Source organism: Dama dama, chromosome 6 (assembly GCF_033118175.1).
Source record: "Dama dama isolate Ldn47 chromosome 6, ASM3311817v1, whole genome shotgun sequence".
NCBI classification, from domain to species: domain Eukaryota; kingdom Metazoa; phylum Chordata; class Mammalia; order Artiodactyla; family Cervidae; genus Dama; species Dama dama.
In genome coordinates this window covers 5,822,044-5,834,407 of record NC_083686.1, presented here as the reverse complement: position 1 = coordinate 5,834,407, position 12,364 = coordinate 5,822,044, and the positions used below count along the sequence as shown (strand labels likewise).

At 47.4% G+C, this 12,364-nt stretch overlaps 1 protein-coding gene across 8 annotated transcripts in view; it reads right to left on the bottom strand.

Moving 5' to 3' along the window:
• Window positions 1-2,434: 2,434 nt before the first annotated feature.
• Window positions 2,435-12,364, bottom strand: part of LDB2 (LIM domain binding 2) — a 441,029-nt gene continuing 431,099 nt past the window's right edge. The window contains exons 7-8 of one of the 8 annotated variants that reach the window (XM_061145453.1): window positions 10,004-10,155; window positions 2,435-3,794 (exon numbers count right to left, since the gene is read on the bottom strand). In XM_061145453.1, the coding sequence (XP_061001436.1) occupies window positions 3,564-3,794; window positions 10,004-10,155 (383 nt within the window). In that variant the 3' untranslated portion in view covers window positions 2,435-3,563. Of the gene's footprint in view, window positions 3,808-3,873; window positions 4,056-10,003; window positions 10,156-12,364 lie in introns of those variants that run through there. The other 7 variants (XM_061145455.1, XM_061145454.1, XM_061145456.1 and 4 more) reach the window with 7 other exon arrangements.

Below are 12,364 nucleotides of genomic sequence, written 5' to 3'. Positions count from 1 at the left end.
CACATGCCAGGGGGCAACTAAGCCCAAGTGCCTCAACTACTGAGTCTGCACGCCAAGAGCCCACACTTGGTAACAAGAGAAACCACTACAATGAAAAGCCCACCCACTATGACAAAGGCCAGTGCAGTCAAAAATAATTGATTAATTAAAACAAAAAGGGAAAAATAGAATATAATTGTTTAAAAAAAAAAAACAAAAAAGGATGGGGTAGCTCTGGTTATGTAAAAAGGTGGGGGTGGCATTTGAAGAGGGAGAAACATGCAAAGGTGTGTCTGACGTGAGCACTTAGTGTATTCAGATAACAAAAGGGAGTGTAGGTAGATGATGGTCAGGCACCAGTGGGAAGGGGCTAGGGACACAGTGTCAAGAAAGCAAGGACCAGCCTGTGAACTGTGTTGGATGCTGGAGAGGTTTGTTTCCAAACACAGCCGCCTGCAGTTTCCCCCCTTGTTGGAGGCACCTTGCTACTTACCCATCACAGAGGGAAGTCTGGGTCTCTGCACCTTGAATCTGGCCTCTCTTGATGGACAGCGCAGAGAAGTGATGGTGTTTCAGTTCTAGGCACTGGCAGTTTGCTTCTCCTCCCCTGGGAACCCAACCTCTACTCTGTGAAAGCCCCGTGGAGAGGCTGTACAGGAAGGCACTCTGTTCAACAGCCCTAAATTCCACCCTAATCGCCAGCTATGTGACTGCACCATCTTGAATGTCCAGCCTAGCCAAACCTTTGATGACACCATCTCCAACCAACGTCTGTGCCCCTAAGTGCAGACAGCCTGACCATTGAGCTCTCAGAAGGTTAACTGGTAATAATAAATTGCCTCTTGAGTCTCCAGGTTTGGGGTCGATCAGCTGTGTAGCAATAGATAAGTGGAACAGACGTCAAACAAATTGCCCCAGAAATCATCTGTGATGACTGCAGGTTGGTGACTTTAAAGAACTGATAAAAGGAAACCTGAAATGATGAGGTGGGCGGAGGATAAGCTAGCAGTTCTCTTACCCTAGTGGCGAAGTTTCAATTACAGTAGCTGTTTCCCTCAATTTCCTTTAGCTCTGTTGCTACTCTACTGCACATTTTCCTCCCAATGCTAATGTTGTAAGGAAACAATGTGATGCTCTAGAGAGAACTACAAACCCTAGAGGCTTTGTAGTCAAGGGAGATGCAAAAGCAAATTCCACCGATGTCACCCGTGAGCTCTGAGATGGAGCAAGTCACTTACTGAAGCAGACGGTTGCTGCCCTTTCTGGGACTAGCCTACCCGTGCCGAGATGCTAAGACTGTGGCCTTCCAGTTGATCTCTCCTCTGCAGGACAGCCCTTGGCTGATGGGGGCCCATCTTATTCTGAAGATACTGCCTCCCACACACCCCGCGAGTGGCCCCAGCCAATGACTGACCAGTACAAGTGTACAGAAATCTGGCCGCTGAGTTTCAAGGGTTAGATAACTCTGTGCCCCAAGCTTTCCCCTGCACCATGGACCAGGCTCAGCAAGTCGGCTTTCTGAGTTCGCATCTTTCCTAGCCCTTTCCTCTTTCCCATCTTCCCCCCTCCACTCCCTTAAAGATTTTTTTTTTTAACTGTGAAGATCCCCTCAGTAACTCTGTGCCCCAAATTCTGGTCTAGGGTTCTGCTTCTGGGACTCTCAACCTAAGAGACACACTGTCCCTTCTCTTCTCTTTTTCAAGCCCCTCTTTTCCAGAACTGGCTGAGATGATCTATTACTACAGCCTGGCACTTTATACACACCCAGTTAATGCTAACAGATTTCTTCTCTCATCTTCCTCACTCGAACAGAGTAGACAAATGCGACGAAAGTTCTTGAGACCCAAAGTCCTCAAATGAGTTTTCTGTAATATTTGTATAGTAAGCTTTTTAGAAAAATAGGCAAGTGGGAGCACTGGTTTATAAAAAATGGGGAGATGGAGGCCTACTTGGTGGAGCTGTGAGGATTACCTGAAATAAAGGCTCCTCTGTCCATGGATTTCTCCAGGCAACAATACTCGAGTGGGTTGCCATTCCCTTCTTCAGGGGATCTTCCCGACCCAGGGATAGAATCTGGGTATCCTGCATTACAGACAGATTCTTCACTGAGCTCTCAGGGAAGCCTGAAGTAATGTCTGTGGATCTTAAATTGAGATGTTTGGTACAGAGTAAGCACTCAGTGAGTGGAAGCTGCTGCCCTTGTATTGACCAGCCATAGGGAGCCAGGTCAATCCTTGTTTTCCAATTCTTGTGTCTGCGGCCAGCACAGAGAAGGCACCTCTGTATTTGCCCAGGTAAACTGCAGTGAGTGTGGAAGAAACTGTACTTTATAAGGATGAGCCGTTTTCACAGTCCCACTCCATGTGGGATTTGGGTCATAAATCCATGCTTAGTACTTCCCATCATCGTGGGCAGATTTCTCTGCCGGGATCACAGACACACAGACTCCTTTGCTTTGGTCATTAACACAGTTTATTATTGGCACACTTATCATTAAAGCATACATAAAATACAGCTGTTTTATAACACACGAGCCACTGTGTCTTTACATGTATAGAAGAACATATTAATATGCAAATGGAAAAATTAGTTCTTTTATAAAGTTTCACATAAATACACTGGAATTGCCCCCAAAGAAAAGTCCCCATAAAAGAACCAGGTGAGGGCTTTACAAAATATTATACAGGAAATATACTATGAAGAGAAACAACAGTCAACTCAGATACAATTAAAAAAAAAACCCAAAAGTTTCAGATTTATTAAACTGCCCACAAAATTAATGGATTACATGGCTTGAAATATTTGGATCAACAGCAATTTTACAAACGAATACATTCTCAAGGGGCCAGGTGCCTTTCTTTACATAAAAATCTGTCTTGGTGTCTCTGATGACAAAAAGACATTTCTTGTTTCTGCACTCGGGCGCGACTGAACCACCTCGGGCTCGAGGACCAATTGACATTAGCTTGGCCATAAATTACCCTGCTGGGCCCTCTTCGCTGTTACCCAAAGAAAGAAAAGGTGAAGGAGAAAAAAAAATAATAATAAAGGTACGTTTAAATTACTTTCCAAAAGCGGATTTTTTTTCCTTTTCTTTTTTTACTGAAACAAGAAACTCTCAGATGCAAGTCAAAAAGCAGAAAATATTTTACAATATTAAAAAGTCATCTGTAGTTGGATTCGGCATAGAATGGGATCCTGAGCACTGAGGGTTTACTGACAATATGGCCTTCGTTGGATGGTTGGATGCGGGGTTGGTGAAAGGAAATTAACAAACAAGGTTCAAACTGAGCCAGGAGAAGCGCTAGCATTTGCTCTTGTTTTAATTATGATCAGTGCCAGTATCTGTGTTACCTGCGAAGGCCTCCAGGGAGGGGTCATGGACATTTATTTGGAATGGTCCTCTCAATTTAAGAAAAAAAAAAAAAAAAGGAAGAAAGAAACTCAGATCATTGTGGTTTAGAGATCGGTATCTGCATGGCAAAGTTTTAACGTCTGCTCCTTCCTCTCCTGTAAGTAAGGATCTGAAATAGTGAGCGTGACCCACGGGGGCTATGGACAGTGGATTCTGGAGCCGGTCACTCTTACTGGGAAGCCTGGGGCGGGGGGTTCTCTGATTTGGTCTCTTGAGTGGCCGGAGGTTTACTGTTCCATGGACTGCTGTTCCCCAGGGCGGGTGAATTGGTGAAGTCTTCCTCGTCGTCCATGCCGTTGGCCGCATCATACTGCGTGTTTTCTAATCTAGTGATTAGCCTTTCGTCCTCGTCCCCAAACTCACCTCCCATCAGAGTTGGCTCTCCTACCACCATCACATCCTGTGAACAGCAGCTGACATTATTACAGGGAACCTTGGAAGAGAGAAGCCCACTTAAAACACTCGCGGGAGGAGGCGCTGGGGGACCCGGGTCAGACACACCGTGTCCTGTAACACCGGGGCCAAGTCTCAGTGGCGGGGGGGCCAAGACGCATATTGGATTTCTACAGGAAATAAACATCGCCTCCTGACGGGAAACAACCACGCGAGTTTATGTCCTTAGTGTGCAGCCTGACACCGGAGAACGAGCAATGCTAGCAATCTGCAGAAATAAAAAAATGGATTTTTCAAAATTAAAAAAATCCACGCTTTGCAACTTGCCGACACTGGGGACTCTTGAGAGGGCAGTGGGCGCTCTGCGAGACCTTGGAAATGCCACCACTTTTACTGAGGGTCTCGGGGCGGCTTTGCAAACTACTGAGAAAGCAGCCAACGCCGGGGAGGACGCGGTTCTGCCGCATTCGCGCAACTCATTCCAAACGGCACTTTCTCTGTCCCAAGGACGGTACATGTTTTAATTGAAGACAGATCTCTCTTTGTTCCTACTTAGCCAGGCCCTTTTATGCAGCCAACATCCTTGACATTCTGCTACTTAATTATGGTAATTAATTTAGGTAAAGTTTTCGATAAAAACAATGTTCACACTGATTTGACAATTTGCATAGCTAATTAAGTCATTAGCAAAAACCTGCTGATTGCCAACAAGCCCTGAATTTACCATCTGTTATTCCGTGGTGCCTGTCACCTATGCCCACACAGGCAACCCCACCACCAATCTGGGCAGTAAAGAGAACCAGTCTGTCCAGCTGGTGCCATTAAAGGAAGATGAAGATAACTAATGATAATTACATAGATGAAGCTGGTCGTCATCAGAGATGGAAGTGTGCAAGAAGAATCCATCTAATCACTCCTTTAAGTACAAACTGTCCTTCCATGCAAACAAGGAAGGCCCCTCCTAGAGCTGGGAGCTTGGCAGAGGCCACCGCTGCAGAGGCTCAAGGACAGGGGAGAAGAAAGCCTACCCAAGGCGTGGCTCTGGCCTCCGTGTTCCAAGGGGGCCCTATGGGCCCGATGGCTGACCTGGGCACGGCACGGGGCGTCCGTCAGGTGGATCCTGCTCTTCCAGCTCTGAGCAACAATCTACTTAAGAGTGCCCAACTGCCCTCGGCCTCGGCTGAAGCTGAAACATCAGGGCCAGCCAGATGCTTTTGGAGATGTAAGTACGCATTTGCTGACATGGATGCGAATTTGCCTTGACAACTGGGCAAATGTTCATTCCACAGGGGCAAGAGAGGCTGCCTGGGGCAGTCTATGAGTGGACCACTGCCTGTGGTCAGGAGAAATGTCCAGCTGTCCCTCCGGGGCCCTTCTCGAATTTTGAAGGTGCCCGTGAACTAATCCTTTTGTGACCACCTGGTTTGTTTGGGAATGGAAAACCTTCTTTGTCAGATAGATCGATTCCCCTCGAATTAGAGGGAAGATAATCAGTAGGTTTCACACTGTGCTTTCAGACTAATCAATCACTCTTGTGAAATGCTAACAAGGATGTTAAAGAGAAATGTCCCAGATGAAGTAAATGGCTCAAAGGTGACCTGAGTAGACTCAGCCATCGAGGTGCCGGCAGGGTATTCAATTGTGAGTCCCTAAGAACGTCCTTATGATGCCACCAAGAGCTAGACGTGACACCGACTTATAAGAGACTCACAAGGACTCTTGAAATGAGATGCAAAATAGACACAGACTTCGAGTGTCAAGAAAGACGACAGGACGTTAGATGGAACGGGGCTTCCACCTGATCCTTTGGGGTGTTGGGGATACAAAAAGTGCCCCTTCATTGCAGGCCATCGGGAGACTGTGCTTACGGTCAGGGGAAAAGGCAGGAGGCAAGACCAGGTTAAGATGCAGCAGAGCGCCACACGAGAGAGAATCCCGTCTTGTGACTTGGGTGCAGCACCCTTTGAAGAGCTGGGAAAACACAGGCGTTAGGTGTCACAGGGCAGGAGAAGAATGTTAGAACCGACGCGTGGGTCTGCATTTGTACTGTGAGTCCAAGGTCAGCCAGAGAGGCTGGGGGAATGGGAGGAAGTAAGCATCATTCAGAAACAGGAGAAGCTGACTTAAAAGTGATATTAGCAAAGAAGTTCCCAACACTCCAGATGCTTTCACAGTATCAGCAAACAACAGCTATTCCAGAAAAGTCCTACGAAAATAGTGATTTGAATCTCTTCAAACGGGGCTCATACAGCCTTCTAGTATGTTTGGTATATCTTTGTTCCAGGAACAACTGGAAAAGATGCCCAGGCATAGACATTTTTGAGCATCTGAAATTTCAGAGAGATGCCACGTTTGCCTTACTGATTATAAAACATATCCTTAGCCAGATGCATAATCATGGGCGTACCTGTGTGAATGTGTGTACGCATGTGTGCATGTGTGAGTGATGAATAGATGGCAAGTTATAATAAAACAGACATGTGCTAAGGACTTCGTATGCACCTAGAGGCTTGAAGACAGTTACACAATTATGCACAGGACTCTCGCTGGCTCTGCTAAACCTCCAGGCTAGGACATGGGTTCTCCACTGAGGTGGGCTTGACCTGTTATCTTCATGAAATGAGTGGAGACATAAGGCACATTTTGCGTGCGTGCTCAATCACTTCACTTACGTCTTCTTCTTTGCGACTCCATGGAATGCAGCCCGCCAGGCTCCTCTGTCCATGGGATTCTCCAGGCAAGAATCCTGGAGTGGATTGTCATTTCCAGAATTCTCCAGGGGATCGTCCCAACCCAGGGATCGAACCCTCATCTCTTTCGTCTCCTACATTGTCAGCTGAGTTCTTTACCACTAGCACCACCTGGGAAGCCGAAGGCACATTTGGGGCTCCTTCTAACGGGGTATTGGCATCGTTCTCCCCACACTCCCACATCTTTAAAAATCTCCACCACCCCCCACCCCCACCGCATCATTCAACATCTGCAGTGAGAGCTGCATTTCCTGCCCTCTCTTGTGGGGACACCCCCCCACCACAAACAGGAGGCAATATTGGTCCACCTGAGAGTAACCCATGTGGTCTCAACTCCCCGTGAGGCAGACCCCTCTGCTCCCTGCTGGAGACTCTGGGATGCCACCAGCTGGTGCCCCTGTTACATCTTCTCACTAAGCCCCCCAGCGAGGACCACCAACCTCTGAGCAGGACTGGGAGGGACTCCTTTCAGGGCCCCTCCACGCTTCTCCTTAAACTGGCCAGCAGGGGTCACTGCTGCGGACTGACACAGGTCTTCATCCCTCCCAGGGCTGAGGCTGCGGTTCGGGGTCGCTCCCAGCCCCTGCTCATGGAGTGAGAAGCAGAAGCCTAGGATTAAACCCGAGTCCTTGCCGGACACACACGCTGCCGTCCGGCCGCTGGGCAGACCACAGCCGTGGCCACGGTAACACACACCCCTGTCCGTGCCTTCAGACAGGCCAGCTAAGGCCAGCAAGTGGCATTTCTAGTTAAACAGGAACAGGGTGTGGGTGATTCAGGACACAGGGCTGAAAGGTGTGACCCTTACAAGCCAGTCGGTGCTTATCATCTGACAGCCAACCAGCCGGGGGACCTACAGGAATGGACACGTTTGCCTAACCTGGATGACTTCCCTGTTTCTCTCGGCCATTTCTAAGTTTCACTTAATGAACATCTCCTTCATTGCACGGTGAGGATACTACTAACATTCTTCCTGCACTTTCTAATGGTGCCTTGCTCTTGTCCGAAGGGTCTCAACTCATTAAAGACCGTCTCAGTACTCTTGCCTGGAAAATCCCATGGATGGAGGAGCCTGGTAGGCTGCAGTCCATGGGGTTGCTAAGAGTCGGACACGACTGAGCGACTTCACTTTCACTTTTCACTTTCATGCATTGGAGAAGGAAATGGCAACCTGCTCCAGTGTTCTTGCCTGGAGAATCCCAGGGACAGGGGAGCCTGGTGGGCTGCCGTCTATAGGGTCGCACAGAGTCAGGCACGACTGAAGTGACTTAGCAGCAGCAGCAACATAGGTATCTTCCAGCAAAATGCAATCGTTGGTTGGGAGGACAAGAATGTAACAGAGTAGAAAAAGTCAGGTGCTCTTTAAAAAAATTGCAGTGCTTCTGACCAGGCCCAGGTATGCTAAAATACATGGACAGGTAGCTGCTATTCTGTACCCATGGCAGACATCACTAACGGATAGCCTACCATGCCCAGTTCAGGCTTAGAATCTTTCTGGACACCCTACCCTGAGAATTGACCCCAGGAGACTGAGTTGGCAGGAAAGAAGAAACCTCTTTATCATCCCTCCTTTAAATAGTGAGCTCTTAAAAAAAGAAAAAAAGTAGTGAGCTCTTCAATGACAGAACTTGGGCATCTTTTGGTCTTTTTTTTAAAAATTATTTTAAATCTTGGGATTACCAACACCTGGTATAGTGTAGGGCACACAATAGGAGCTCAGAAAATGCTTGATGAACTGCTCTGAATTCTTGCAGCCCCTGTGCCTCTAAGTAGCTACATCAGAGTTCCAGAAATCTCTGGAACGTACTTTCAATTATTTGTGGAAACTAACAACCTTTAGTTTCTAAAACTCTCGGATTAAATGAATAAATAGGCTACTTGTGTATGCTTTGGGGGCTGATTTATTTACACCTGGCCATTTTTTTTTTTTTGTATGCATTTTTCCATTTAACCAGCCGTGGGTATAACTTACTGGCACCTTAATAAGAAGACTGATTTTCTCCTTTCATTTCCACCCCCCTCACTCTTCAGGGATGATAGCCCAATTCAAAAAACAGAGGTGACTCTGGTATTATCTAAAGACTGAAATTCTTAACGCTCTTGAAATTAAAATGACACCTACCTCACAGGCTGGCCACTCTCTCGTGACCCTTCCTTTTTAATGTACTGGGGAATGATGACCATACCCTCTGTCTATGGAGGACAGGAGGAGAGGCCGGGTAATTCTCAGATGCGCTGATGGGGTTGGGTTTAGCCAAAGAGAACTGACCAATGGGATGTGGGGGCAAGTGGGTGGGTGGGGGACAGATTTGAAAGCCACATTTAGAAGTAAGCGGAGAACCTTCTGGAAAGGACGGTCCACTCTCACATGGACAGGAGACAGAGCAGGATCAGAACCTGAAGGAGGAGGGCCACAGCCCAAGAGGGGAGACGAGTGGGAAAGAGGGGAGAGGTAAAAAAACTGCACTGGAGGAGGAGGGCGGCTACAAGAAAGGGCACACTCTCAAAGACACAGGGTCCAGAGGGCACCTCTGAGGCACCACGAGAATCCCCGGGATGGAGGCAAGGACAGTCGAAAGCCTGGTGAGGTGATGGACCAAGGTTTGCAGAGAAGGAAAACCCACAGGTCACTGAAGAGGCAAGACATGCTTCAAGGAACATGAGAATTTATCAATAAAAGCGGTAAGTGGTCTAATTCTGGGATGAGGAATTCAGAGTCCAGAAGGAATCAGGAGGAAGGGAGAGGATTGCGGAAGAGATCAAGAGGAGAGGAAGAAAGTTCCCATCTGGGGACACCCTTGGCTATCAGTCTCAGAGTTCAAAGAAGCCCCCTTCTGAGCAGCCCATTTCCTTCGTCAAGACCCAGAACTGAAAGGAAGGGTCAAGAGGTCAAGAGAGTTGAGCCCAAACCTGGGGCTGAAACTCCCCCTAAGCTAGTGAAACAGGGGAAGCGAAATCCACTGAGCTGCCCTGGCCTTGAGTTAATTACCTGAGTCTTAAAATAAGAGGAGATGCCCATGTCTGGGGCGGGGAGGGGTTGGGGACAGCCGAATGACAATTGGAGTCTGAGTGCCAGGAGCTAGCTTTCCAGTGGAACACGGGGTCCCGGCGATGGTGCTCAGAGCCCCTTATCTGCCAGCAGGCACATCGCTCAGTGATATTTTAATTAAACCTTAGGTGACATGTCCCCTGTCTGCGACTCTGGCAGCATTTTCATTCCTGCCCCGCTGCAGCACAGACTCTGCGTATTGCTTTCTAGGTCCCAGTTTGCAGGGGCTGGTTTTCAGGACAGAGTCCTTCCCCCTTCCTCCCAACTCCTGTCCCTGCCTGCCCCTTCCCCCACCCCACCTCCCGCCCGCCCGGTCCAGAAGGTCTCTGCAGCTAAGAGTCTTTTCTGCGGGGGCCCCCCTGGAACTGGGAGACAGCAAAGGCGGGAATTGCAGCCTGCGAGGAAAGCGAGACTTACAGGTACCTGACTGGTCAGACTCAGGTTGGCGGCCGCGGTCTTCTTCTTGCTGCCGGCGCTGTTGGTGGCGTTGCCCGCGCTGCTGTTGGAGGTGCTGCTGGTGGAGTTTTTCCGTTTCCTCCGTTTGGTCGTCGGTTGCCTTGCGGGTTCTGCTGCAATACGGAACAGGGAGGCAGGGTCAGCTCCCGGCCGCCCGCCGCGGGCCCTCAAGGGACGCTGTTTTTGGAAAGTGAAAACGCTAGACTATCGACATTCCCCCCCCCCCCCCGCCCCCTTTTCTTTTAACTTGACCAAACACAAAAAGGAGAGAACTGAAGACCTCATTTTAGCACAAAATGATGGACATTCTTTTGTTTAACATGTCTATAAAATGATTTGCATTTAATTGTTCTTTCTGATTTCATCTGCATGTCTCCTGCTCGGTCATGTCCTACTCTTTGTGACCCCTTGGACTCGAGCCCGCCAGGATCCTCTGTCCATGGGATTTTCCAGGCAAGAACACTAAAGTGAGTTGCCATTTCCTACTCCAGGGGCTCTTTCTGACCCAGGGACTGAACCTGAGTCTCCCTCTTCTGCATTGGCAGGTGGATTCTTCACCACTAGCACCACCTTGGAAACCCGTCTATATGTCTGGGATCTGTGAGTAAGTCTTAGGGGTGACTTATACCCCTATCACAATTTGAACTTAAAATATTATTACCACTATGAATTTTGAGAAAAAGTTTTTATGGCCTACCTTCTTTTTATAATAAAAGGAGGGCTCTGAGAATCCGCCTGTAATGAGGAGACTTGGGTTTGATCCCTGGGTTGGGAAGATCCTCTGGAGAAGGGAAAGGCTACCCACTCCAGTATTCTGGCCTGGAGAATCCACGTACAGTCCATGGGGTTGTAGAGTTGGACACGACTGAGAGACTTTCACACTATTCAGACTGAGATTCCTAGGGAGCCTCTAAGGCCTGAGAACAGTGTGTTTGTGTGTGTGTGCGTGCACGCACATGTGTGCACTCAGTTGTGTCTGAGTCTTTGTGACCCCAGGGGCTGTAGCCCACCAGGCTCCTCTGTCCATGGAATTTTCCAGGCAAGAATACTGGAGTGGGTTGCCATTTCCTACTCCAGGGATCTTCCCGACCCAGAGATGAAACTTGCAACTCCTGCATCGGCAGGTGGATTCTTTACCACTAGCGCCACCTGTATGAACTTAGTTAAATTAGGGACCCACTGAGCAAGTGCAGCACCTACTGGCCAAGTGTCATACTGCAGCCAAGCTCTACTACACCTTGGAATGCTGAAGTAAAAAGGTGTCCATCCAACCAGCCATTGACGTGGAACTTATGGATTCCCAAGCCCTGGTGTTTAAAGAATGCAACTAACTGGAAAACTCCTGGGGAGGGGGAATGTCTTAATATGCTATAATCAATATTTTAATGAAAGGAAACTAGACCTCTTCCAGAAGGTTTATAAATAGAAAAAAAATTTTTTTTTGAACTTGAAGGATGAGGCAAGATTTTATTGTAAGTGTAAAGACTTATGGAAATGTGTAGTAAGAAGAATTTCACTTATTTATTATGCATTATGAGCATGACTCATTCTTTTCATTTTCTTAACATTTTTGGTCATTATTTTATATTCATAGCAACTCTATTAATTAGGTACTATTATAATCTTTGCTTTAAGAATGAGAAACTTTCAGAAGACTGTTCCAGGCCCTTACTGGAAATGCTATGTAAGAGCATCATTTGCTAAGCCTATTCTAGATCCAGCCCTGATGGAGAGAAGGTAAGTTAGGGCCATACTGGAACTAAGTGAGGGGACCTTTGGCATTTTCTTGAGACATCTTTGCTGCTTCTAGTGGACAATGGTGTGAGTTTGTTTTAAGGCTCATTTCAAAGACTACTTGGTCCATCATGTTATTCCTGACTTTTGATGAAGCAGTAGAAGGTTTCTATTTAGACACTGCTTTTTCTTTCATAAGTATTTTCATCTTAATGTCTGAAGATATTCATTGACAGAGGCCTAACATCCCTATCCATGGAGAGTTATGTGTGCTTATTCTGAAGGTTATGGAAACAGAAAACAGAACTGTTCCAGCTTAGGCAGCTGGAGGTGAGTTGAGTGGTACAGTCTAAAGTTAAGCAAATACCCCAGTTCTCCCTGACCAGCACCTTCTTCCTTTGACTTGAATTGAAATCTGCTGCTTTTTATAAAAAAAATAAATTGTATTTTTAATGGAATTTTGGGAAAATATGCCTAAAATATATGCTCTGTGTGGCTCCTACTGCCTGTAGGTGGCTGTAGGAATAGAGTCATGAATTGAAGACGTAAAAACTTATTGTGATGTAGGTCTCCATTGATTTAGCCTTG